The sequence below is a fragment of the Nomascus leucogenys genome, chromosome 3, assembly GCF_006542625.1.
Source record: "Nomascus leucogenys isolate Asia chromosome 3, Asia_NLE_v1, whole genome shotgun sequence".
Classification (NCBI taxonomy): domain Eukaryota; kingdom Metazoa; phylum Chordata; class Mammalia; order Primates; family Hylobatidae; genus Nomascus; species Nomascus leucogenys.
The window spans coordinates 116340895-116367154 of NC_044383.1; the positions used below are offsets into that span (position 1 = coordinate 116340895).

The window sequence follows — 26260 nt, forward strand, 5'->3', positions numbered from 1 at the left end:
TGTTATTCAAAAAACCCTATTAAGAAAGTAAAAAGGAAGGCACAGAGTGGGAGGAGATATTTGTAATACATATTTGCAACAAAGGACTTCTACCCAGAATATATATAGACAACATGTATAAATCAGTAAGAAAAAAGGAAGACAGCTCGATAGAAAAATGGACATAAAATATGAATAAGCCCTTTACAAAAGAGCCTCTCTATGTGGACAGTAAACAAAGGGAAAGATTATCAATATCATTAGTCATCGAGTGCAGTTGTAATGTGATACCATTATACACCCACTAAATGGTTAAAAAGAAAAAGATAGACAATACCAAGCATTGGTGTGGAGGTGAAGCAATTGGAACTGTCGTATGCTATTGGTAGGTATTGTGCAGTTGTTTTGGAAAGCTGGCAGGATTTACCAGAGCTTAATGTACACAAATGCTGTGACCTCAAAGTTTCACTCTTTGGTATATGTGCAATGGAAATGCATACATATGTTCAAGAAATTGTTACCAGGAAAGGGTCCCAATCCAGACCCCAGGAGAGGATTCTTGGGTCTCGCGCAAGAAGGAATTTGGGGCAAGTCCAGAGAGTGAAGTGAGAATGCAAGTTTATTAGGAAAGGAAAGGAATAAAGAATGGCTACTCCAAATGGTTGCCCATTTTTGTGGTTATTTCTTGATGATATGCTAAACAAGGGGTGGATCATTCGTGCCTCCCTTTTTTAGACCGTATAGGGTAACTTCCTGATGTTGACATGGCAATTGTAAACTGTCCTGGCGCTGGTGAGAGTGTAGCAGTGAGGACGACCAGAGGTAACTTGGTTTTGGTGGGTTTTGTCTGGCTTCTTTACTGCAGTCTGTTTTATCAGCAAGGTCTTTATGACCTGTACCTTGTCCCCATCTCCTAGCTCATCCTGTGACTTAGAATGCCTTAACCATCTGGGAATGCAGTGGTCTCAGACCCAGTAGGTCTCAGCCTCATTTTACCCAGCTCCTGCTCAAGATGGAGTTGCTCGGGTTCAAACGCCTCTGACAAAATAATCTGTACAAGAATGTTTGTAATAGCCCCAAAGCAAAAACAACTCAGATGCTCATTGTTCATGATCTCCAAATGAATTACAGAGTATTCACAACCACAAAAAACCATATGACAAAGAGAAGGTAACTTCTACTACTCACAACAATGTGGATGAATCTCAAAAACATGAGGTTTAGAGAAAGAAGGCAGATACCCAAGTTTCCATTTTAAATACAATTCAAAAGAGGGTAAATGAATCTATGGTGTTAGTAGTCAAGGAAGTGGTCACCCTTGACAGGTGAGGTGTGATTGGAAGGGTGTGCTGGCCACGTTTTGTTTTCAGTCAGGGTGTTGGTTACATGGGTGTGTTCACTTTGTGAAAATTCAGTGAGCTTTACACTTAGTGATTTCTGCATCTTTCTATACATCTTAGAGATACAAAAGCAAGGCTTTGTGATAGAGTTGAGGTGTCCTTGTAACTGAGCTGGTGTGTGAGCGGAGAGGAAATGTAGGGGAGGTGCCTTTCTTCTAAGGTGCTTTGAATACAGAGTTTTCAGAACAGGTTTCTGTTCTAAAGGACCATAAGGAGATGACGATTGACAGCTCTAAGTCAAGCGTCCACAGGACAAAACTCCTTTGCTAGAGAATGGCTGTTTTAGGAAAGCAGCCATAAAACTAGGTTTGGGTTCAGAAGCTCTAACATAAATAGAATATTCAGTAGGGTTTTATTTTGTTTCAAGAGATGGGACCTTGTCTCGTTGCCCAGGCTACAGTAAGAATATTTAGTAGTTTTAATTTTGATCTGAACAAATAAAAAATTACAAAAGCATTTGCATTTCTGCTGTTTTATTTTTATTGCAATAATTTCATATCCTTGTCAAAAAATTAAATTGGCTATTTAAAAAATCAGTACGATTAGTAAATAAGAAGTTAAAAAACCAAACCAAGCCCTGAGACAAAAGGAGAGAGAAAGTACTCCAACTGTGAATACATGGTAAGCACAGGTGTTAGACTTGAGATGCAACTTGGCTGTTACCTTTACAAAGCAGAAAGGGGAGCAAATAAACAACTTCCTAGAATAAGACTAACTTTCCTTCCCATTAAAACTTTGAGGCACGTTTCTTATCTGAAGCATTAAAGACACAACGTTGAACAACATAATGAAGCACGTCTTTAGCAATGAGTGCTGTAGCAAATAATATCAGTTGAATTTACAGGTTGTTGTTTTTTTTTTTTTAATGTACATAAATTTTTTTTTTTTTTATTTAGGTTTTAGGGTACATGTGCACAATGCGCAGGTTTGTTACATACGTATCCAGGTGCCATGTTGATTTCCTGCACCCATTAACTCGTCATTTAGCATTAGGTACATCTCCTAATGCTGTCCCTCCCCCCTCCCCCCACCCCACAACAGTCCCTGGAATGTGATGTTCCCCTTCCTGTGTCCATGAGTTCTCATTGTTCAATTCCCACCTATGAGTGAGAACATGCAGTGTTTGGTTTTTTGTCCTTGCGATAGTTTACTGAGAATGATGTTTTCCAGTTTCATCCATGTCCCTACAAAGAACACGAACTCATCATTTTTTATGGCTGCATAGTATTCCATGGTGTATATGTGCCACATTTTCTTAATCCAGTCTATCGTTGTTGGACATTTGGGTTGGTTCCAACTCTTTGCTATTGTGAATAGTGCCGCAATAAACATACGTGTGCATGTGTCTTTATAGCAGCATGATTTATAGTCCTTTGGGTATATACCCAGTAATGGGATGGCTGGGTCAAATGGTATTTCTAGTTCTAGATCCCTGAGGAATCGCCACACTGACTTCCACAATGGTTGAACTAGTTTACAGTCCCATGAACAGTGTAAAAGTGTTCCTATTTCTCCACATCCTCTCCAGCACCTGTTGTTTCCTGTTTTTTTTAATGATGGCCATTCTAACTGGTGTGAAATGGTATCTCACTGTGGTTTTGATTTGCATTTCTCTGATGGCCAGTGATGATGAGCATTTCTTCATGTGTTTTTTGGCTGCATAAATGTCTTCTTTTGAGAAGTGTCTGTTCATGTCCTTTGCCCACCTTTTGATGGGGTTGTTTGTTTACAGGTTGTTTTTAATAGTGACCTTCAGTAAAGACAAAGAAGAGCCTATTCAATAGTATAATGCTGAAAGGAACCAATGCTTTTAACAACTCCCACCCCCAGTCTCATTATCTGGGAGATGCGTGGCATTTGGGGCTTTCTTGCTGCTTTCAGAGTGATTTCCCATTTGTTTTCATTGACCAGGTGCCCGGGAAGAACCCACTGTCCAGCAGGCACAGCGTCGGTCAGCTGTCTTTCTGTCCTTTAAGTCCCCAATTCCATGTCTGCCCTTGCGCTGGGAGCAGCAAAGCAAACTTCTTCCAACTGTCGCTGGAATCCCTGCCAGTAAAGTTTCCAAATGGAGCACGGACGAGGTATATTTTATTTTCTTTGCCGCCAGACACCAGATACAGGATTACTGGCTTAGGTGTGGAACATTGAGCGTAGGTAGCATTTAGTCTTTTTTTTCTGAAAGAGAAGAAATTATTCTGAGAGAAATAACTAATGCATGTGGGTTAAATGTTTTGAACCTGTAGCATTTAGATTCTGACTGTGTTTTTTAACTGGGAATTTTGATATTGCTTTTGACAGGTGTCAGAATTTATACAGAGCTTACCTGGGTGTGAAGAACATGGAAAGGTATTTAAAGATGAAGTAAGTGTTCCACTAAATTGCAATATGTTACTTAATGGGATCAAAGCACTGAAATGCAGTGGATGGTGAAATGTGTGGAATTGGCAGAGTCAAAAAGAGATGGGGTGTGTTGAAATTGACAAATTGATGTATACTAACAGGCAGTATGAGTCAGTTATATAAAAATGTCTTTGTATAAGATGAGATGCATAAGAATGGTTGTGAGTACCATTTTATGATGCCCCACAGCAGTAACACTAGGCTCCTTATAAAAAGAAAACCCACAGAACTTAATAGCATGCATTTATATAGTTTATAGCACAGAAGCCAAAGAAAGAAATAAGCAACATTTTATCTTTTTAATAAAGTGAAATTAGTTTCCATTATTTTATTTTCCAGCATCATTCTAACAATACCATGATTGACTCCATTTGAGGTTTATAATAAGTAATATTAGTATTATGTCTAAAAAAAATCTCTTAAGTCATATACATTCCTCAATAATGTTTATAATAAGATATTTATCACAGTCCACTTTTGGAAGATTATTTTATTAGTTGTTTTCAACTACCTCTCCAAAACTTCAATATAAGGGGTGATTAAGAATGATATCACTTACAGTGAGCACTAGAATAAAAAGGAATCTGGTTTCTAACTTTTAATTCTGTAAGCGTACAGCAGGAGACCCTTTTCAGTAGACACCTTTAAAAAAAGCCACTTGCCTGTCATCTCCACGAAGCAAAGCAGTCAATTACCCCTCTGATTTTGGCTCTGTCTACTCCTGCCAGAAGGCAGAACGTGGACTGAGTAATCTCAGAAGGCTTTCTCCAACATCTGCTGTCTACAGTTATATGCATGCACACCTTGTTTGCTCCTATGTGTAAAGCTCAACTGTTAAGGACAGCACACTTTCTGTTTCATTGGGGGAGTATAGACACAGCTAACAATCCAGCCACCAGTTGTCAGTGTTGTTATACTGTTAGGTATAATTTATGCGTTAGAGGAAAGCTTGTTGAAATGCACAAGGATCTGATTTCCAACATCCTTTTACTGATTTATGTTCTTATTGTGCAAATGTTTTATTTTCTCTCTGTTTGATCTTTAATTGGCAGTTATTCAGATTTTCTTTCCCTAAGTCCTAAGTGTCTTCACTGACACTCTCAATTCATTTTCTGTTTTTTCCTTTTTTTTAAAATCGAGATGGAGTCTTGCTCTTCTCGCCTGGGCTGGAGTGCTCACTGCAACCTCCACCTCCTGGCAGAGGCGATTCTCCTGCCTCAGCCACCTGAGTAGCTGGGATTACAGGTGCCCGCCACCACGCTTGGCTAATTTTTTTTGTATTTTTAGTAGAGACTTGGTTTCACCATGTTGGCCAGGCTGGTCTCGAACTCCTGACCTCAGGTGATCTGCCCGCCTCGGCCTCCCAGAGTGCTGAGATTACAGACATGAGCCACCGTGCCCAGCCTGAATTCATTCTGTATCACTGAGCGGACTTAGAGCCACATAGGGAGCTGTTAGTCTGTCTTGGAACGTGTCACGTAGTCATTACCTTTGAAAATAATAAAGCATTTTTGAAAATAAATTTATAATGCATCTCTTTTATAACTTCTGTTTTTTTTATTCTGTTGATATCTAGATAATCCATATAGGTTTGCTCTATTATTCAGTTTGAGTAAGATTCAAGTTTAAATTCAAAATGATATGGTATTTTTTGAGTAATTTTTCTAATTCATGGCAGATTGTCTTTGGAGATGTTCCTCAGTTACCAAATACCCTCAAAGCTAGATCCTTTTCCGGAGGAGTGAGATAGTTAATATTCTCTGTCGATATGTGTTATTCACTCATTTACTCCTTCATTCATTCATCTTGTGCGCATTTGTTAAATTCCGACCATGCGTATGTTACTTTGTGTCATGCTCTTGTGAGAAGGATGATTCGAAACTAATGAAACCCAGTCTTTGTTCTCAAGTGTCTCACAAGGTCAGTGGGTTTGGGTTTTGAGTCCTACAAGTAGACCATAGTACAAATCTAACTGAAGTCTTATAAATCGTCTTTAAAAGGCAAAGGACAAGTATTCAGATAGGCTGTTGTTGGAAATTATCCTTGACTTCTCTCTTACACACACCACATCTCATCTGTTGAAAATCCTATTGGGTGTATCTTTGAAACATGTAAAATCCTATCACTCTACTGCCACCACCACCCTGGTCTGCACCACCATCCTCTCCCACTTGGATGAGTGCGGTAACCTCCAAACTCATTTTCCTGCTTCTGTTTTCGCTCCTCTACAGTCTATTCCCAGCACAGCCAAGGTGACCCTGCTGAAACATAAGTCAAACCATGTCACTCCTCTGTTCAGATCCTTCCAATAGCTTCATCTCCCAATCAGAGTAAAAGCAGAAGTACTTACAAGGGCCTGCAGTCTGACTCCTCATTACCTCTCTTGCCCCCGGCTCCTTGTTTACACTGCCCCTCACGAGTCTACGCGCTGGCCTCCTTGCTCTTCCTCTGATTGTCCAGGCTTGCTCCCGCTGCTCCTTCTGCACAGAACACTCTTCCTCCAGATATTCACGTGGCTCACTTCTTCTGCTCAGATGCCAGCTTGCCGATTAGTCGTGCACTGACTTTCCTACGTGAAATTGCCTCTTGTATCCCCGCTCCTGCTGCCCATTCATCTTCCTAGTCAGCTCTGTTTAATCATAGCACAAATCACCTTTTTTTTTTTTTTTTTTTTTGAGACAGAGCCTCACTCTGTCTCCCAGGCTGGAGTGTAGTGGCACAATCTTAGCTCACTGCAACCTCTGCCTCCTAGGTTCAACTATTCTCATGCCTCAGCCTCCCAAGTAGCTGAGACTGCAGGCGCGCACCACCACACCCGGCTAATTTTTGTATTTTTAGTAGAGATGTGGTTTCACCATGTTGGCCGTGCTGGTCTTGAACTCCTGACCTCAAGTGATCCACTGACTTCAGCCTCCCAAAGTGCTGCATGAGCCACTGCTCCTGGCCAACATGAGTCACTTTCCAACTTACTAATTAATTGGCTTACTTAGTATGTTTATTGGCTTATGGTCTGTCTACCACTTCTAGAATGTAAACTCCACAAAAAGTTTTTTGCTTGCTTTGTTTTATTTGTTTTATTCTCTGCTATATGTCTAGGCCCAAGAAGAGTGTGTGGAATATAATAGACATTCAGTGTATTTTTGTTGAGTGAATACATTCATGCCTTTACACTCTGAGAAAGACTCATTCAGACAGAGCATGTCACTGTGGTTTCGAGTTAAGGCATTGGAAAAGAACAAAGAGTGAACAGTGGAAAGGGCAGTGAAATGGAAGGCAAGAGCTCCTGAATTCCAATCCCTCTCCCTTGTTTTAGGCCATTAGCAAGACACCTAATGTCTGGAATTATAGCATTGTATATGCATTGCAGAAGCTAACAAAAAAAAAAAGTAAGCCTTGTAATACATTGCAGTGGTCACTGTTGTCCCCAGGATGTACTTTCTTGAATTAAGTTTACTTCCTTCCAATCAAGGCTTGTTCTTATGGCCACATGTCAGAGCAACCTGTGTGTAATAAAGAGTTTGGAAGTAGCCTCAAGATTTTTTTTCTTTCTAGTGTATGTAACCTTATAAATAACAACCTACCAAAATGTATCCTTACTGTCCCACTTTTTTTTTTTTATTATACTTTAGGTTTTAGGGTACATGTGTACAATGTGCAGGTTTGTTACATATGTATCCATGTGCCATGTTGATTTCCTGCACCCATTAACTCGTCATTTAGCATTAGGTATATCTCCTAATGCTGTCCCTCCCCCCTCCCCCCACCCCACAACAGTCCCTGGAATGTGATGTTCCCCTTCCTGTGTCCATGAGTTCTCATTGTTCAATTCCCACCTGTGAGTGAGAACATGCGGCGTTTGGTTTTTTGTCCTTGCGATAGTTTACTGAGAATGATGTTTTCCAGTTTCATCCATGTCCCTACAAAGGACATGAACTCATCATTTTTTATGGCTGCATAGTATTCCATGGTGTATATGTGCCACATTTTCTTAATCCAGTCTATTGTTGTTGGACATTTGGGTTGGTTCCAACTCTTTGCTATGGTGAATAGTGCCGCAATAAACATACGTGTGCGTGTGTCTTTATAGCAGCATGATTTATAGTCCTTTGGGTATATACCCAGTAATGGGATGGCTGGGTCAAATGATATTTCTAGTTCTAGATCCCTGAGGAATCGCCACACTGACTTCCACAATGGTTGAACTAGTTTACAGTCCCACCAACAGTGTAAAAGTGTTCCTATTTCTCCACATCCTCTCCAGCACCTGTTGTTTCCTGTTTTTTAAATGATGGCCATTCTAACTGGTGTGAAATGGTATCTCATTGTGGTTTTGATTTGCATTTCTCCGATGGCCAGTGATGATGAGCATTTCTTCATGTGTTTTTTGGCTGCATAAATGTCTTCTTTTGAGAAGTGTCTGTTCATGTCCTTTGCCCACCTTTTGATGGGGTTGTTTGTTTTTTTCTTGTAAATTTGTTTGAGTTCATTGTAGATTCTGGATATTAGCCCTTTGTCAGATGAGTAGGTTGCAAAAATTTTCTCCCATTCTGTAGGTTGCCTGTTCACTCTGATGGTAGTTTCTTTTGCTGTGCAGAAGCTCTTTAGTTTAATTAGATCCCATTTCTCAATTTTGGCTTTTGTTGCCATTGCTTTTGGTGTTTTAGACATGAAGTCTTTGCCCACGCCTATGTCCTGAATGGCATTGCCTAGGTTTTCTTGTAGGATTTTAATGGTTTTAGGTCTAACATTTAAGTCTTTAATCCATTTTGAATTAATTTTTGTATAAGGTGTAAGGAAGGGATCCAGTTTCAGCTTTCTACATATGGCTAGCCAGTTTTCCCAGCACCGTTTATTAAATAGGGAATCCTTTCCCCATTTCTTGTTTTTGTCAGGTTTGTCAAAGATCAGATAGTTGTAGATATGCGGCATCATTTCTGAGGGCTCTGTTCTGTTCCATTGATCTATATCTCTGTTTTGGTACCAGTACCATGCTGTTTTGGTTACTGTAGCCTTGTAGTATAGTTTGAAGTCAGGTAGCGTGATGCCTCCAGCTTTGTTCTTTTGGCTTAGGATTGACTTGGCAATGTGGGCTCTTTTTTGGTTCTATAGGAACCTTAAAGTAGTTTTTTCCAATTCTGTGAAGAAAGTCATTGGTAGCTTGATGGGGATGGCATTGAATCTATAAATAACTTTGGGCAGTATGGCCATTTTCACGATATTGATTCTTCCCACCCATGAGCATGGAATGTTCTTCCATTTGTTTGTATCCTCTTTTATTTCATTGAGCAGTGGTTTGTAGTTCTCCTTGAAGAGGTCCTTCACATCCCTTGTAAGTTGGATTCCTAGGTATTTTATTCTCTTTGAAGCAATTGTGAATGGGAGTTCACTCATGATTTGGCTCTCTGTTTGTCTGTGATTGGTGTACAAGAATGCTTGTGATTTTTGTACATTGATTTTGTATCCTGAGACTTTGCTGAAGTTGCTAATCAGCTTAAGGAGATTTTGGGCTGAGACAATGGGATTTTCTAGATATACAATCATGTCATCTGCAAACAGGGACAGTTTGACTTCCTCTTTTCCTAATTGAATACCCTTTATTTCCTTCTCCTGCCTGATTGCTCTGGCCAGAACTTCCAGCACTATGTTGAATAGGAGCGGTGAGAGAGGGCATCCCTGTCTTGTGCCAGTTTTCAGAGGGAATGCTTCCAGTTTTTGCCCATTCAGTATGATATTGGCTGTGGGTTTGTCGTATATAGCTCTTATTATTTTGAGATACGTCCTATCAATACCTAACTTATTGAGAGTTTTTAGCATGAAGGGTTGTTGAATTTTATCAAAGGCCTTTTCTGCATCTATTGAGATAATCATGTGGTTTTTGTCTTTGGTTCTGTTTATATGCTGGATTACATTTATTGATTTGCGTATGTTGAACCAGCCTTGCATCCCAGGGATGAAGCCCACTTGATCATGGTGTATAAGCTTTTTGATGTGCTGCTGGATTCAATTTGCCAGTATTTTATTGAGGATTTTTGCATCAATGTTCATCAAGGATATTGGTCTAAAATTCTCTTTTTTGGTTGTGTCTCTGCCTGGCTTTGGTATCAGGACGATGCTGGCTTCATAAAATGTGTTAGAGAGGATTCCCTCTTTTTCTATTGATTGGAATAGTTTCAGAAGGAATGGTACCAGTTCCTCCTTGTACCTCTGGTAGAATTCAGCTGTGAATCCATCAGGTCCTGGACTCTTTTTGGTTGGTAAGCTATTGATTATTGCCACAATTTCAGAACCTGTTATTGGTCTATTCAGAGATTCGACTTCTTCCTGATTTAGTCTTGGGAGGGTGTATTTGTCGAGGAATTTATCCATCTCTTCTAGATTTTCTAGTTTATTTGCATAGAGGTGTTTGTAGTATTCTCTGATGGTAGATTGTATTTCTGTGGGATCGGTGGTGATATCCCCTTTTTCATTCTTTATTGCATCTATTTGATTCTTCTCTCTTTTCTTCTTTATTAGTCTTGCTAGCGGTCTATCAATTTTGTTGATCTTCTCAAAAAACCAGCTCCTGGATTCATTAATTTTTTGAAGGGTTTTTTGTGTCTCTATTTCCTTCAGTTCTGCTCTGATTTTAGTTATTTCTAGCCTTCTGCTAGCTTTTGAATGTGTTTGCTCTTGCTTTTCTAGTTCTTTTAATTGTGATGTTAGGGTGTCAATTTTGGATCTTTCCTGCTTTCTCTTGTGGGCATTTAGTGCTATAAATTTCCCTCTACACACTGCTTTGAATGTGTCCCAGAGATTCTGGTATGTTGTGTCTTTGTTCTCATTGGTTTCAAAGAACATCTTTATTTCTGCCTTCATTTCATTATGTACCCAATAGTCATTCAGGAGCAGGTTGTTCAGTTTTCATGTAGTTGAGCGGTTTTGAGTGAGTTTTTTAATCCTGAGTTCTAGTTTGATTGCACTGTGGTCTGAGAGACAGTTTGTTATAATTTCTGTTCTTTTACATTTGCTGAGGAGAGCTTTACTTCCAACTATGTGGTCAATTTTGGAATAGGTGTGGTGTGGTGCTGAAAAAAATGTATATTCTGTTTATTTGGGGTGGAGAGTTCTGTAGATGTCTATTAGGTCCACTTTGTTTAGAGCTGAGTTCAAGTCCTGGATATCCTTGTTAACTTTCTTTCTCGATGATCTGTCTAATGTTGACAGTGGGGTGTTAAAATCTCCCATTATTATTGTGTGGGAGTTTAAGTCCCTTTGTAGGTCACTGAGGACTTGCTTTATGAATCTGGGTGCTCCTGTGTTGGGTGCATATATATTTAGGATAGTTAGCTCTTCTTGTTGAATTGATCCCTTTACCATTATGTAATGGCCTTCTTTGTCTCTTTTGATCTTTGTTGGTTTAAAGTCTATTTTATCAGAGACTAGGATTGCAACCCCTGCCTTTTTTTGTTTTCCATTTGCTTGATAGATCTTCCTCCATCCCTTTATTTTGAGTCTATGTGTGTCTCTGCACGTGAGATGGGTTTCCTGAATACAGCACACTGATGGGTCCTGACTCCTTATCCAGTTTGCCAGTCTGTGTCTTTTAATTGGAGCATTTAGCCCATTTACATTTAATGTTAATATTGTTATGTGTGAATCTGATCCTGTCATTATGATGTTAGTTGGTTATTTTGCTCATTAGTTGATGCAGTTTCCTCCTAGCCTCGATGGTCTTTACAATTTGGCATGTTTTTGCAGTGGCTGGTACTGGTTGTTCCTTTCCATGTTTAGTGCTTCCTTCAGGAGCTCTTTTAGGGCAGGCCTGGTGGTGACAAAATCACTCAGCATTTGCTTGTCTGTAAAGTATTTTATTTCTCCTTCACTTACGAAGCTTAGTTTGGCTGGATAGGAAATTCTGGGTTGAAAATTCTTTTCTTTAAGAATGTTGAATATTGGCGCCCACTCTCTTCTGGCTTGTAGAGTTTCTGCCGAGAGATCAGCTGTTAGTCTGATGGGCTTCCCTTTGTGGGTAACCCGACCTTTCTCTCTGGCTGCCCTTAACGTTTATTCCTTCATTTCAACTTTGGTGAATCTGACAATTATGTGTCTTGGAGTTGCTCTTCTCGAGGAGTATCTTTGTGGTGTTCTCTGTATTTCCTGAATCTGAATGTTGGCCTGCCTTGCTAGATTGGGGAAGTTCTCCTGGATAATATCTTGCAGAGTGTTTTCCAACTTGGTTCCATTCTCCCCGTCATTTTCAGGTACACCAATCAGACGTAGGTGTGGTCGTTTCACGTAGTCCCAAATTTCTTGGAGGCTTTGTTCATTTCTTTTTATTCTTTTTTCTCTAGACTTCCCTTCTCGCTTCATTTCATTCATTTCATCTTCCATCAGCGATACCCTTTCTTCCAGTTGATCGCATCTGCTACAGAGGCTTCTGCAATCTTCCCGTAGTTCTCGAAACTTGGCTTTCAGCTCCATCATCTCCTTTAAGCCCTTCTCTCCTTTGGTTATTCTAGTTATCCATTCTTCTAATTTTTTTTTCAAAGTTTTTAACTTCTTTGCTATTGTTTTGAATTTCCTCCCGTAGCTCAGAGTAGTTTGATCGTCTGACGCCTTCTTCTCTCAACTCATCAAAGTCATCCTCCATCCAGCTTTGTTCCATTGCTGGTGAGGAACTGCGTTCCTTTGGAGGAGGAGAGGTGCTCTGCTTTTTAGAGTTTCCAGTTTTTCTGCTCTGTTTTTTCCCCGTCTTTGCGGTTTTATCTACTTTTGGTCTTTGATGATGGTGATGTACAGATGGGTTTTTGGTGTGGATGTCCTTTCTGTTTGTTAGTTTTCCTTCTACCAGACAGGACCCTCAGCTGCAGGTCTGTTGGAGTTTACTAGAGGTCCACTCCAGACCCTGTTTGGCTGGGTGTCAGCTGCAGTGGCTGCAGAACAGCGGATTTTCGTGAGACCACAAATTCAGCTGTCTGATCGTTCCTCTGGAAGTTTTGTCTCAGAGGAGTACCCGGCCGAGTGAGGTGTCAGTCTGTCCCTACTGGAGGGGTGCCTCCCAGTTAGGCTGCTCAGGGGTGAGGGACCCACTTTACGAGGCAGTCTGTCCGTTCTCAGATCTCCAGCTGCGTGCTGGGAGAACCACTACTCTCTTCAAAGCTGTCCGTCTGACAGGGACATTTAAGTCTCTGGAATTTCCTGCTGACTTTTTGTTTGTCTGTGCCCTGCCCCCAGAGGTGGAGCCTACAGAGGCAGACAGGCCTCCTTGAGCTGTGGTGGGCTCCACCCAGTTTGAGCTTCCTGGCTGCTTTGTTTACCTAAGCAAGCCTGGGCAATGGCGGGCGCCCCTCCCCCAGCCTCGCTGCCGCCTTGCAGCTTGATCTCAGACTGCTGTGCTAGCAATTAGCGAGACTCCGTGGGCATAGGACCCTCCGAGCCAGGTGCGGGACACAATCTCCTAGTGTGCCGTTTTCCAGGCCCGTTGGGAAAGCGCAGTATGAGGGTGGGACTGACCCGATTTTCCAGGTGCCGTCTGTTACCCCTTTCTTTGACTAGGAAAGGGAACTCCCTGACCCCTTGCACTTCTCGAGTGAGGCAATGCCTCGCTCTGCTTCGGCTCGCACACGGTGCACTTCACCGACTGTCCTGCACCCACTGTTTGGCACTCCCTAGTGAGATGAAACCAGTACCTCAAGCAGAAATGCAGAAATCACCAGTCTTCTGTGTCGCTCGGGCTGGGAGCTGGAGACCGGAGCTGTTCCTATTCGGCCATCTTGGCTCCACCCTGCCCTACTGTCCCACTTTTAACTTCACCTCCCAGCCACTAAGTTGTCTGGGTGTGTTTTTCATCAGTTACCTGTTGTGTTATACTCCTACATAGTTTCAGAAGGAGACTTGGTGTCTGCCGGAAGCCTTCAGTAGGGCCAAGGTTATAATAAACCAATCAGCCTTTGTAGTGGGCTCCTTGGGAATGTCAGTTGACATTTTCATTAATGACTTAGAAGACTTCTATAAGGCTATCCATTGTACTAAGGTCTGCCTTAGTTGAGCGAAGTGTTAATAGATCTACCTTTCTTCCTGACCTTGCTTTATCGGAGGACTGTCATAGCACAAACAAATGAGAACAGACCAAATGTTTCCAAAAAACAGGAGAACATTTCTCATACCTGCTGCTTAACGGTGCGACACTTGGAGATTAACACTGGAATGTCTTTCCTTCTAGTTTACAACAGCAGGATGTCTTTTTGCTGAAATTAGCACACTTTTTCCACATAATTGTTACTTGAAGAAGTTGTATAAGATGACTCCAGTTCTTACTGATGAAGCATTTAGGCAGTCTATATTTACAAGTCTTTCATTTTTAAAGGAGAGAGGAAAATCTTAAGAAGTAGCTATTTAATTGTATCAGCCTTGTTTAGAGAACTGTTTGCAGAATTTAGAGTTATCTTCGTTTGCTAGGGCCACCATAACAATGCCAACCACAAGCCGGTGGCTTAAATAGCAGAAATGCATCGTCTCACAGTTCTAGAAGCTGAGAATCTGAAGAAGGCTAGAAGTCAGGGGGTTGGCAGGGTTGCTTCCTCCCGGGGGCTGTGAGGAAAGAATCCGTCCTGGGCCTCTCTCCTTGACTTGTAGATGGTGGTCTCTCTTTGGGTCTTTACGTTGCCTTCCGTCTATGTGTGTCTCTTTCTCCAGATCTCTCCTTTTGATGAGGACACCAGTCATAATTGGATTAGGCACCCACCCTACTCCAGTGTGACCTCGTCTTAACCAGTTACCTCTGCATTGACCCTATTTCCAAATAAAAGTTACATTCTGAGGTACTGGGGGTCAGGACATCAACATACGAATTTTTGTGACAGGGACACCATTCAACCCGTAACAGAGTGCATTGCTGTCAAGGTTTCTGATGTTCTAAGGCAGAGAACAAAAGTGTGTTTTACTTTTTGTACAAGGTGGGAAAACTGAAAGGGAAACTTTTTTTTTTTAAGGTGATAAAAAGAGCTGAAAGTCATAAAGACTGTTTCTTTGCTCTGCCCAGTAAGCCAGACATTATTTTCATAGTATTTTATCTTTTAACCTAAAAGATGTGTTGTACCTTTGAACTTCTAGAGAATAGTAGCCTATTTTTCAGAAGCATAGACTTTTGTCTTAGAAGATGCCCAAAGAGAGGAAGGGTCTTTCTCATGGTTACCCGACCTGAGTATTAGAAGAACCACCTTAAAGTCAGTGACTCTTAACGCCAGCCTCACATTCACTGTTTGATTGCCCCTGTTAGTAAATACTTTTCTTCTGTGTGTAAAGACTAACTGTGGCCACACTAGAGATAAGTGTTATCTTTCTGATTTTCTTTTCTTCATGGTGGAAGGCTAATTTTGAAAAAAAAAAAAAAAAAAAAAAAGTTGCATGTAGCTGATATGTTTGCCTGAATTATTTTATGTCCACAAACACACATGTACCTGTTATCTCTTCTAATTTTAAAACCTGCTGTGATAAAAACTAGACTTTGGGCATCCTGGATTTTTCCATATTCTTCTTAACTCTACAACTAATTCAGAGTAATCACAGGAAGGTATGGGCACCTTCTATTTTCCTTTCGGCTGGTTTTTCAGGTGAAATTAGTTTACTTTGTTCCCAGTCCACTTTGGGGTGTGTCGTTGTCGATAAGAAAGGTCCATATATCAAGAAATGTCATTGCACACATGGACTTCTCTGTGTGCTTTTTTTAGCATTGCTATGTAGAAGACAGCTGGTAATTTAACCTTGAATATTTTTTACAACACTGCATCTTATTAATCCACATTCTGTTGTTTTTTCCCCCATTTTAGCAAATTGATGGAGAAGCATTTCTACTTATGACTCAAACAGACATTGTTAAAATTATGAGCATTAAACTGGGCCCTGCTCTCAAAATTTTCAATTCCATCCTGATGTTCAAAGCTGCAGAGAAGAATTCTCACAATGAACTTTGAAGATGGTGAATTCTGAATACCATCAGCATTCTGCTTTAAAGCTCATGTTCTATTCAAAGCACAAGGATGGTTCTAACTCCTAAGTGAGAAGTCTCCAAAACTCAAAAGAGCAACACTATCGGATTATTTATATTCCTCAAGAGACAATATATATGAATTCTTATGAAAGTGCTTGAGCTTTTAACCAGGTACTGTCTAACAACAGTCATCTTTTGGTTCTGTTCACTGAGCTAAATTTATCTTTGTAAATCTTTTTGAGTCTGGGGGGTGGGGGGAAAGGGGGACTTCATTAATTATTTATGGTAAATGGGGGGGCAGAGTAAGAACTTTTGGCATTTTGTAAACATTGTTGAATTCTCTTTCATGTACACTGTTTCTTTTTCAATACTTTCAGAAACCTTTTTATATAATCAAATTTCAATTTAAACCAAATTAGTCAAAACCTGGCTAAGTTTAGCCAGTAGGACTGTTATCTGTATTGTTAATTTTGTGCCATATTTTGAATTGCAACATTATGCTAAGTATAACTTTGCAAGTCATGATATTGCCTAACTGCTTGTCGTAATTGTCAGGGCTGAATAGTTGTAAGAATGAATTTTCTTTGAATCAGTATTTTTCCTTTTGCACGCGTTATGAAATGTTAAACAAATTACTTTTCACCAGCATCTTTACTATAATTACCAAAAACATGTATATAAAAGAATGGAATTGAAAAATATATACACATAAATAAATTAGGTAGCATATTTGAGTGGCATCAGTCTCACGCATCTTGGTGCCCCGGTGTTTACAAGAGCCAGGTGGTGTCAGAGGAGTATGCAGTTGTATGCAGTTATGGTTGGGGGGAATGTTTTTGAGGGTCTTGAACTATTTATGAGATGATCTAGAGCTTCTAATTGTCATTGATGAAATTGTGGTGCTTTACAGAGACTAAGAGCTCATTCTGTCAACAGAAACACTAATCTGTAAAGAGCCCTGTCTCAGGTCATGCATTGTCCTCCAAACCCAAAGGTTTTTTCAGGGTTGGCTGAAGAGCGAATGTCGTGATTTTACTGAAAAGACAAGATGTGAAGGAGCAACTTCAGTTGACACAAAATTTGAAATGCTCACAGATCAGGGAGGTGATTTCCCAAAGTAATTACCCAAGAACCTCCATTTTGGAAGGATTCCTTTTTCTGTAGAATACTTTGCCTCGATATATAAGCATACAGATGCACTTTAAATGAAAACCCTTGATTATAAATTGATAGCTGGTAGTGTTTCTTTTGCAAGAATGCATTTCTAAGGCAAAAGGTAAATTATTTTGTCCGTCTTTTGATGTACTTTCTGATTGCAGGATTGGATATTTATTCAAGGACTATTTTAAAAATAGAAAGTAAGTTTGTAGCATGCTGTCTGAATTCTGGGGGAAGTTCCACCTCTTCTTTAGTTGCTTTCGTTTTTTATGATGTAGGACTTCCTTTGATGTCCCTGTTGGAAGTCCATTAGCAGTCCTTTGCATTTGTCAATTCAAGGTAAAACAGGGTCAGTGACATCTGCAGTGTCCCAGTCATTTATTTGCATGAATCTGCTTAAATAAGTTTTTTGTTGTTGTTTTTTCTTTTTTATGTTTTGTTCAGAATTTGTACATTCAAGTTGTACTTGTTATATCTGATATGAATGAAATAAAATCTTAATTACAGATGCTTTTTACATATGTATGATTTTTAAGAAAGCTTCTCAAATAGGAGAGGCGGAACAAGAACAGGAAGCATCAAGTATTTGGACATTACTAGCTATATAATGAATCTGTAGGATTCAGAATTGTCAAACTGTGTCCCAAGATGATGACAAAAATATTGAAGGATTATATTGTTAGGTCAAGTCCAATTCATCTCCATTGGGAATTTTTTTTTCAAGTGTAAAGCATAAAACTAAAGCATAGTTTAAATCATGAGATTTTAAACATCTTCTTTTTTTTTTTTTTTTTTTTTTTTTGGAGACAGAGTCTCTATCCCCCAGGCTGGAGTGCAGTGGTGTGATCTCGGCTCACTGCAACCTCTGCCTCCTGGGTTCAAGTGATTCTCCTGCATCAGCCTCCTGATTAGCTGGGATTATAGGTGCCCACCACCACAGCTGGCCAATTTTGGTATTTTTAGTAGAGATAGGGTTTTGCTATGTTGGCCAGGCTGGTGTTGTTGAACTCCTGACCTCAGGTCATCTGCCTGCCTCAGCCTCCCAAAGTGCTGGGATTACAGGCATGAGCCACCACTCCCGGCCAATTTTTAAAATCTTATTGAAGACATCCACTCATTCTATGAAACATGTTGTTACATGTTAGAGGCAAGGCATTAAGCATCTGTAGGGTGGTGAGGAATTCACTGTACCTCAAGAAGGTGGAAACTCTCACCACTCCATCCCTAGGATATAGTCTAAGTTTTAACAGAGAATATAGGGCACCATGATTGTAGGGAGATCTCTGAAATGAGAGATGCAGGCTTGGGGTAAGACAAACGGTGGAAGCCAAGCTCAGTGGCTCAACCCTGTAATCCCAGCTACTCAGGAGGCTGAGGCAGGAGGATCTCTTGAGCCCAAGGATTTCGAGACCAGCCTGGGCAACATAGCAAGACCCCATCTCAAAAAAATAAAAATAAAAGAGAGAAAAGAGAGGAATAGAAAATTTAGACCTTGATAGGACCTTCCCATCTAAAGGCATTTTTTTTTTTAAAAAAAAACTGAAAACACTGCGCAAGCCAAATACAACCTTTCTGCAGGTTGATATTTGTCCTCAGGCTGCCATTCTGCAACTTCTAGATTCAGTAGACCCAGCCCCTAAATAAAAGAGGGTATGTTGGTCAAGCAATGTTGAATTTAGCAAGTGTCAGGATGTGCTGGGCACTGGGGATAGATACACCATTGAGAAAGACAATAAAATGGGCTTGAATCTACTTTCAAGGTCAGCCCATGTCTGTGTCATGCTTGGAGCCAAACTTCACTGCAGTTTCCCTGTAGCTCACCTTGTCATCCTGTCCCGGTCTGAGAGAGGCTGTCATTCAACTTCAGCCATGGGGATGTATACCTTATAAGGAAAAGAATCTATAAGAACTTGGTAAATTTATTTGGGAATAAAGGACTAAAAGGAAAAAGGAGTAATTGGAAATAAAGGACAGTTTGTAAGGAACTATAAAGGTACATTCTAGTGAAAGGGAAGAAATGAGTACTGGAAGATAGGAACTAAGTCAGGCAAAATGACTTGTGCCAAATTGTTACTTATTCTTCCTGTGTTCTGAAGTAGTTAATTAATAGTGACTGTAAAAATGGGCAACTGTTCTTTGACTTCTTTTATCTCACTGGCTTTAGCGTTTTAACGAACAGTCCTTATAGAGAGAAAGGTATCTAGCAGGCTGTTGTCATTTCAGTGATAGACTAAATATTTTGCAGTTATTTCCAGAGATGGGTAGTGTAACACTATTTCTTCAATAGTGTGCATGAACCTTTCTTTTGTTTTTGTTTGTTTGTTGAGACACAGTCTCACCCTGTCGCCCAGGCTGGAGTGCAATCGCACAATCTTGGCTCACTGCAACCTCCGCCTCCCAGGTTCAAGCAATTCTCCTGCCTCAACCTCCCAAGTAGCTGGGACTACAGGCATGTGCTACCACACCCGACTAATTTTTGTTTTTTTAGTAGAGAGAGGGTTTCACAGTATTAGCCAGGCTGGTCTCGAACTCCTGACCTCAGGTGATCTGCGCATCTTGGCCTCCCAAAGTGCCAGGATTACAGGTGTGAGCCACCGTGCCCGGCCCACACGAACCTTTCTTAAACTTAAAAAAAATTAATTTGATCATGTAACCCAGGAAATGTTCATCCCATTATGCTGTGTAGGTATTTTAACACACTTAAATCCCTTTTCTGTTCCCAAAAGGCCCTGGTCTATCTTTCAAAGCTAATAAGTACTGTTGATATTTTGATAATAACATCAAGGGGTACCTTAAACTATAGTTTTTACCTTGTGAAATAGTTGGAAAGAGGGAGAGTGCACTGAGTCGTTAGACCCAAAAAGTACTTACGCAGCCATTGTTAAGAGCAGAACAGATAGAACTGGACTCTGGGCAGTAGCCAGTTGGGCGTGCAGGATGAGTCACTGTGTCTCCAAGGCGAGAAGCAGTAGCAGATGAACACAGGTCACAGACATCAGGACCTGTCCCGGCAAGATCAGCTAGCAATGAGGAGACCTCAAAAATGCCACAGCCCTTTGTCTCAAAAAGCGATTAACGACAACCAGATCTCCTGGGGCAAGGCAGATCCCCTGAGGAAGAGAAGAGTATGTGTCCCTTCTTGAAATGTTCAGTGCAAGTTCAAAATGTTCCCAAGTGATGTTCAGACCAAAGAGACAGCCCACAGGCCACAAATGTGCAGCTCCTGGGCATTAAGTGGGCACGCTGAATTCAGTCCAAGGCCATTCTCTAACCGGAAGGATTTGAATACAGTGTATTTCAAAAAAACTGAGGCACCTCTGAAAATATAACTTCAACTGTGGAATTTCTAAAAACTCAAATCGACAGCTCTTTAATGAAGCAGAATTTTATTACAGAATTTCACAAAGAACTTAATATCTAAGTGTAAAGATAGAAAGCATTGAAATTCACTGGCATCTATAATACAAGATGATTTTCTCATACCTACCTCTGCCACAACTCTAAATCAAAACAATTTCTTGTGAAGCTTCAGCTTTCCCAGAGGTAAATTCCGATACAATATTTGGCATGCTATTAAGTGACTGGGTGCTGAAATCCTACTTCGTTTTCCTTTTCTTTCAAAGAAGGAAAATAAGGACTGTGCATATCAAAAATCATCGTTTCTAGGAAGTTGAAGGTTTGGGACAGTCTTCTTGGACACTCAATCCCAAATACATGAAAGGCAGCTACTAGCGCAGCCAAGGCTGTAACACAGTCGTCCACCTTCGTGAGCCTCTCCCTTTCTAAATATAAAGAAAATTCGCAGACCTCCATGTCGAAAGGGTTTTTAACTTCCAACACAGGTGTGGACACTTGCACCTGAAAAAAAGAGTGGAGTCATTACCATGATACGTAAAATAGCTAAATAATAAAACAGACCTGAACTTAATCATGGTGTTACAATAAATCGGTTTGCTGCAATGCAGCATATTTGTAAATATGACAAACATACTTCAAAATAGACCACCAACTTTGCTTTTAAGTAAGTTATTGCGGTTGGGCTCAGTAGCTCATGCCTGTAATCCCAGCACTTTGGGAGGCCAAGGCAGGTGGATCATCTGAGGTCAGGAGTTCCAGACCAGCCTGACCAACACCGTAAAGCCCTGTCTCTACTAAAATACAAAAATTAGCTGGGCGTGGTGGTGCATGCCTATAATCCCAGCTACTTGGGAGGCTGAGGCACGAGAATCGCTTGAACCAGGAGATGGAGGCTGCAGTGAGCCAAGATCACACACCATTGCACTCCAGCCTGGGCAAAAAGTGAGACTCCGTCTCAAAAATATAAATAAATAAATTACATATATAAATAATCGCGTGAAGATGTAAAATGTCAAACCAGTGGCCATTCACATACTACACACCTGTTCATTCATGATGACAAAAAGGCTGGGATCATCCCCAAAAACATCTGGGAGGAGTAAACATGTGGCTGTCATCTTCATGTCTGTCAAAGCAAATATGTTAACATTTGAAGTAAAAATAAGCTTTTAGCAATTGTAAGCTTAGTATTGAAACATCTGGATTTTTTGTTACCTTGGACAGAAAACAAACCAGCCTTCTTAGATCAGTGTTTCACACCTTTTTAAACCATACCCTCTTCTATTAAAACATTCAAAACCTCGTATCTGCCCTCCAGAGCACTGCCAGGAGAAGACAAGAGTTCTGTACTGTCTGTCCATCGGCCAGGAAGATTTTGTGCTGCCTCTTGTGATTTGTATTGTAAAATTAACAGGTTACTAGTTCCCTAAATATAATTTTACAATATCCAGTATACTTCTAAAATCTATACCTCTCCTCCTCCCCAATTGGAAAAATTCTTTTTTTCCCCACCAGTTGTTTCACTTATTACTTAAATATTGAAAATTATTATTAAATATATTTTAGTAATGTAAATTTTTAATAATTTTTAAATATATTTTTTAAACTCAATAAATGTAAATTACTGAATTTTACTGACTACCAAAGCATAACTTTTCTAGATATTCTGACAGATAACAGACGAAATCACACCACTCCACAAGGTTTACTAACATTTCAACATGTCTTCATCTGTGTAATGTTTCATTTTTTCTTGCAATAAAATATTGATTGGATTGTCCACCACTGAAAAAGAAGTCAGTATATTTTCTGAATAGGATTCCAAAATGTGCCTTGTTTTCTTATAAATATCTGTCCTTGTAAGAAGTTGGAATTCTCTGAACATCTGACAAAAGAAGAAAGTAGATATATCAGATCACAAGAAAAGCTAATATATAGAATGTAGAGACATAAAACCTTTAGAATTAAGCTTTGAATGCTGGTTTACACTAAGTACTCAACATTTTAGAAGTTTTAGTGGAGAATTAAAGCCTTAGGATGAGGGAGGAGAAAAGAATGAAAGCCTGAAATGAATTTGAAATGATAAATAATGGGTATGGCAAATTTCTAAACCTACAGAATTAAAACTTTGGATGCAGGCTCAACTAAATGAGGATTCAAAGGGTAGATGCATATGTAGGCTATTTGGGTTACCCAGCTAAGATTCTAAGATCTGACATTTCTTTTTTTTTTTTTTTTTTTGAGACAGAGTATCGCTCTGTCGCCCAGGCTGGAGTGCAGTGGCTCAATCTCGGCTCACTGCAAGCTCCGCCTCCCGGGTTCACGCCATTCTCCTGCCTCAGCCTCTCCGAGTAGCTGGGACTACAGGCGCCCGCCACCACGCCCGGCTAATTTTTTGTATTTTTTAGTAGAGACGGGGTTTCACCGTGGTCTCGATCTCCTGACCTCGTGATCCGCCCGCCTCGGCCTCCCAAAAGTGCTGGGATTACAAGCGTGAGCCACCGCGCCCGGCCAAGATCTGACATTTCTTTGGGTGACTACATTGTTACGTCTTGTTCAACAAGCAGCAAAGAACAAAACTGCTTAGGAAGCAACCCCTGAAAAATACTTAACCATAGTATCCTAAATTTAGGGAAAGGAGAATGCTTTAGAAACACTGTAAGAGTAGACAGAGGTAAACAGTGAAAAACAATATATGGCTGGCACGGTGGCTCATGATTATAATCCCAGCATTTTGGGAGGCCAGGGCAGGAGGATCACTTGAGCCCAGGAGTTTGAGAGAGACCAGCCTGGGCAACACAGAAAAACCCTGTCTCTACAAAACACACAAAAATTAGCTGGGCATGGCGACATACGTGTATAGTCTCAGCTACTCAGGAGGCTGAGGTGGGAAGACTGCCTGAGCCCGGGGAGATCGAGACTGCAGTGAACCAAGACTGTGCCACTGCACTTCAGCCTGGGCAACGTAGTGAGACCCTGTCTCAAAAGAAAAGAAAGTAAAAGAAACAATGTATGTGCAGATTTGACTACAAGGTCAAAGCAAAACCAGTTTACTTTATGGAAGTCCCTTTCCTCAAACTACCCCATCCTACCACTGCCTGAATTCTTCCCCCTCAGAGGATTCCACCACCACTCCCCCTCTTGTTTTTGACAGAGTGGCATTATCAGATTATTAGCCACCCACACTCCTATGAATTAATTTAGTCATTGCTTTTCCTAAAACTATAAAGAACAATCACATACTACCCACTGGGCCTCATTGTTCCTTGAATGTTTTGGTAGATCATAAATTGCCTAGCGATTAGGTCTCAAAGTTAAGTTGTCAGAAAGCTGGAATGCATAAGGCATAATGGCTTTGTTACCAGGCAACCCACAGTGGACCACTAATCTAGATTAATACCCTTAGAAAACCATTTTCTCAGCAGGAAGATGTGAAGTGAAGGATGAAGAAGGTGAATACTCCACTGTTCTGGGCTCATAGCCTAAGAATTTCTTTTCTAACTTTTTGTGTTTTGAAATAATTTCAAGTTTACATTAAAGTTGCAGAAATAGTAAATAGAACTTAGAAGTGCCCTCTGTGCAATTTCCCCCAATTTCTGATCCAGTTGAAAATGAGCTGTAGACATAATGCCCCATTATTCCTTAATACCCTATTGTGTATTTCCTAAGTACAAGGGCACTCAAATTCAGGAAAATCTACTACACATTCCATTCAAATTTGCCAGTTGTTCCAGTCATATTCTTAACAGGTCCAGGATCTAATCCAGGATCACATATGAGGTTTAGATACCGCGTCTCTCTAGTCTCCAGTCTGAAACAACTTGTTAGTTTCCTTGACAGTTTCTGAAAAGTGGAGGCCAGTTACTTTGTAGAACATTTCTCCTTGGAAGTTTTATGATATTTCAAGATTTATGCATTTCTGGCAAGAATATTAGCATTTCTCACTGTATCCGGAAGCAGAAAATGGTAACTGGTCCCAGTATTGGAGATAACTTTTATTACTTGATTAAAAATGGAATTCACCAGGTTTTTCCACTGTAAAATTAATATATGTTGTGTTTTATGAGGAGATACCTTGAGTTTATGTAAATATCTTTTTCCTTATATAACTTTGATCCATCAGACTCCACATCCATTAATGATTCTTGCCTGAATCAAGTACTACTATAATAGTTGCCAAATGGTGACTTTTCTAATTCCTTTCTTTCTACATGGATTAGTTGGCTTTCTATTTTAAGCTAGTTTCTTTTCTTCCACATATATTTACTTATTTATTTCTATCACTACAGGTTAATCAATTCCCATTTTACCCAAATGGTTACAAATCTGATCCTTTCATTATTTATAGAATTGCTCGAATTGCCCAGACTTGGCCAGTAGGAGCCACTTCAAACGGACTGCCATGCCCTCTTGGTGTATCTTTATTAGTGTGCAAGCACTTCCTTCATTTCTGGCATTACACAGTATTTCAGACTCGTCTTGACTTGTCTTGGTTTGTTGTTGTTGTTGTTTTCATTTTTGTTTTGCCCCCAACCCTGTAGTGAGCTATTTCTCCACGAACACTAATTCCTTTTCATGAAGAATGGCCTTTAAAAACTTAGATTTCAGGGCAGGCACTGTGGCTCATGCCTATAATCCTAGCACTTTGGGAGGCCAAGGCAGAAGGATCATTTGAGCCCAGGAGTTTGAGACCAGCCTGAGCAACATGGCGAAATCCGTCTCTACAAAAAATACAAACATTTGCCAGGCATGGTGGCACATGCCTGTAGTCCCAGATACTCAGGAGGCTGAGGTAGGAGGATCATCTGAGCCCTGGGAGGCCGAGGCTGCAGTGAGCCGTGATCATGACACCCCAGCCTGGACAACAGAGTGAGACTCTCTCAAAAAAATACCCAGCCAAAAAAAAAAAACAAGATTTCAGCCCTGATGTGCTACTTGCTACAGAGATGTTACTGCTCTAGACTTTCTCGCAGAAGAAATCTAGGAAATGTGTGAATTTACATAAACACAGGCACCCATTGATCCAGAAACATCGATAACTATGTATGTAAATATTAAATAGCCATACATAAAGACCAAAACCATGAGTTCACATTGATACTTTCAATTCCAAACCAATACCACAGGGCTTTTCCTAACCTTCACTTTCCCAAGCTTCTAACTCTCTTCAACAGTGAGATACCTGGCTCCCATTATAACTCAATGTATTTACTTATGAGCACAAACATCTGTGTAGCCAAGCTCCCAGCTGTGAATGGTCAGCCACAGAAAAACCTCCCTCTCCAACACTTACACACTGCTAGTGGGAATGTAAATTAGTTCAGCCACTGTGGAAAGCCGTTTGGAGATTTCCCAAAGAACTTAAAACAGAGCTACCATTTGACCCAACAATCCCATTACTGGGTATACACCCAAAGGAATATAAAGAAAGACGCATGCACACATACGTTCATTGCAGCACTATTCACAATAGCAATAACATGGAATCCACCTAGATGCCCATGAATAGCAGACTGGATAAAGAAAATGTACATGTACACCATGGAATACTACACAGCCATAAAAAGAATGAAATCATGCCCTTTGCAGCAACATAGGTGTAGCTGGAGGCCATTGTTCTAAGCAAATTAATGCAGGAATAGAAAAACCAGATACTGCATGTTCTTTCTTATAAGTGGGAGCTAACCACTGAGTACACATGGACACAAAGAAGGGAACAATAGACCCCGGAGTCTGCTTGAGATTAGAGGGTGGGTGGAAGGTGAGGATCGAAAATCTACCTATCGGGTATTATGCTCACTACCTGGGTGATGAAATAACCTGTACACCAAACCCCCATGCAATCTACTTATATAACAAACCTGCACGATGTATCCCCTGCTGAACCTAAAAGTTGGAACAAAAAGAAAGCCCCCCTTTTCACAACCCCAGATTATGTCCTATAAATTAATCATCTGAATCCTTTTTCTTTCTGTTACTCAGACTGGATAATTTCTAT

The 26260-nt window shown here is 40.4% G+C and overlaps 2 protein-coding genes across 3 annotated transcripts in view; one reads left to right on the forward strand and one right to left on the reverse strand.

Annotated features, from left to right (window-relative positions):
* L3MBTL3 (L3MBTL histone methyl-lysine binding protein 3) overlaps positions 1–17411 on the forward strand; it is a 131790-nt gene extending 114379 nt beyond the window's left edge. For both annotated transcript variants that reach the window (XM_030809664.1, XM_030809665.1), the window contains exons 20-22: positions 3291–3460; positions 3678–3740; positions 15587–17411. In XM_030809664.1, coding sequence (XP_030665524.1) covers positions 3291–3460; positions 3678–3740; positions 15587–15730 — 377 coding nt within the window. In that variant the 3' untranslated portion in view covers positions 15731–17411. The remainder of the gene's footprint in view (positions 1–3290; positions 3461–3677; positions 3741–15586) is intronic.
* Positions 17412–20274: 2863 nt separating this feature from the next.
* SAMD3 (sterile alpha motif domain containing 3) overlaps positions 20275–26260 on the reverse strand; it is a 236331-nt gene continuing 230345 nt past the window's right edge. Inside the window, exons 12-14 of the mRNA XM_003255697.3 lie at positions 21976–22147; positions 21306–21388; positions 20275–20763 (exon numbers count right to left, since the gene is read on the reverse strand). Coding sequence (XP_003255745.1) covers positions 20479–20763; positions 21306–21388; positions 21976–22147 — 540 coding nt within the window. The 3' untranslated portion in view covers positions 20275–20478. The remainder of the gene's footprint in view (positions 20764–21305; positions 21389–21975; positions 22148–26260) is intronic.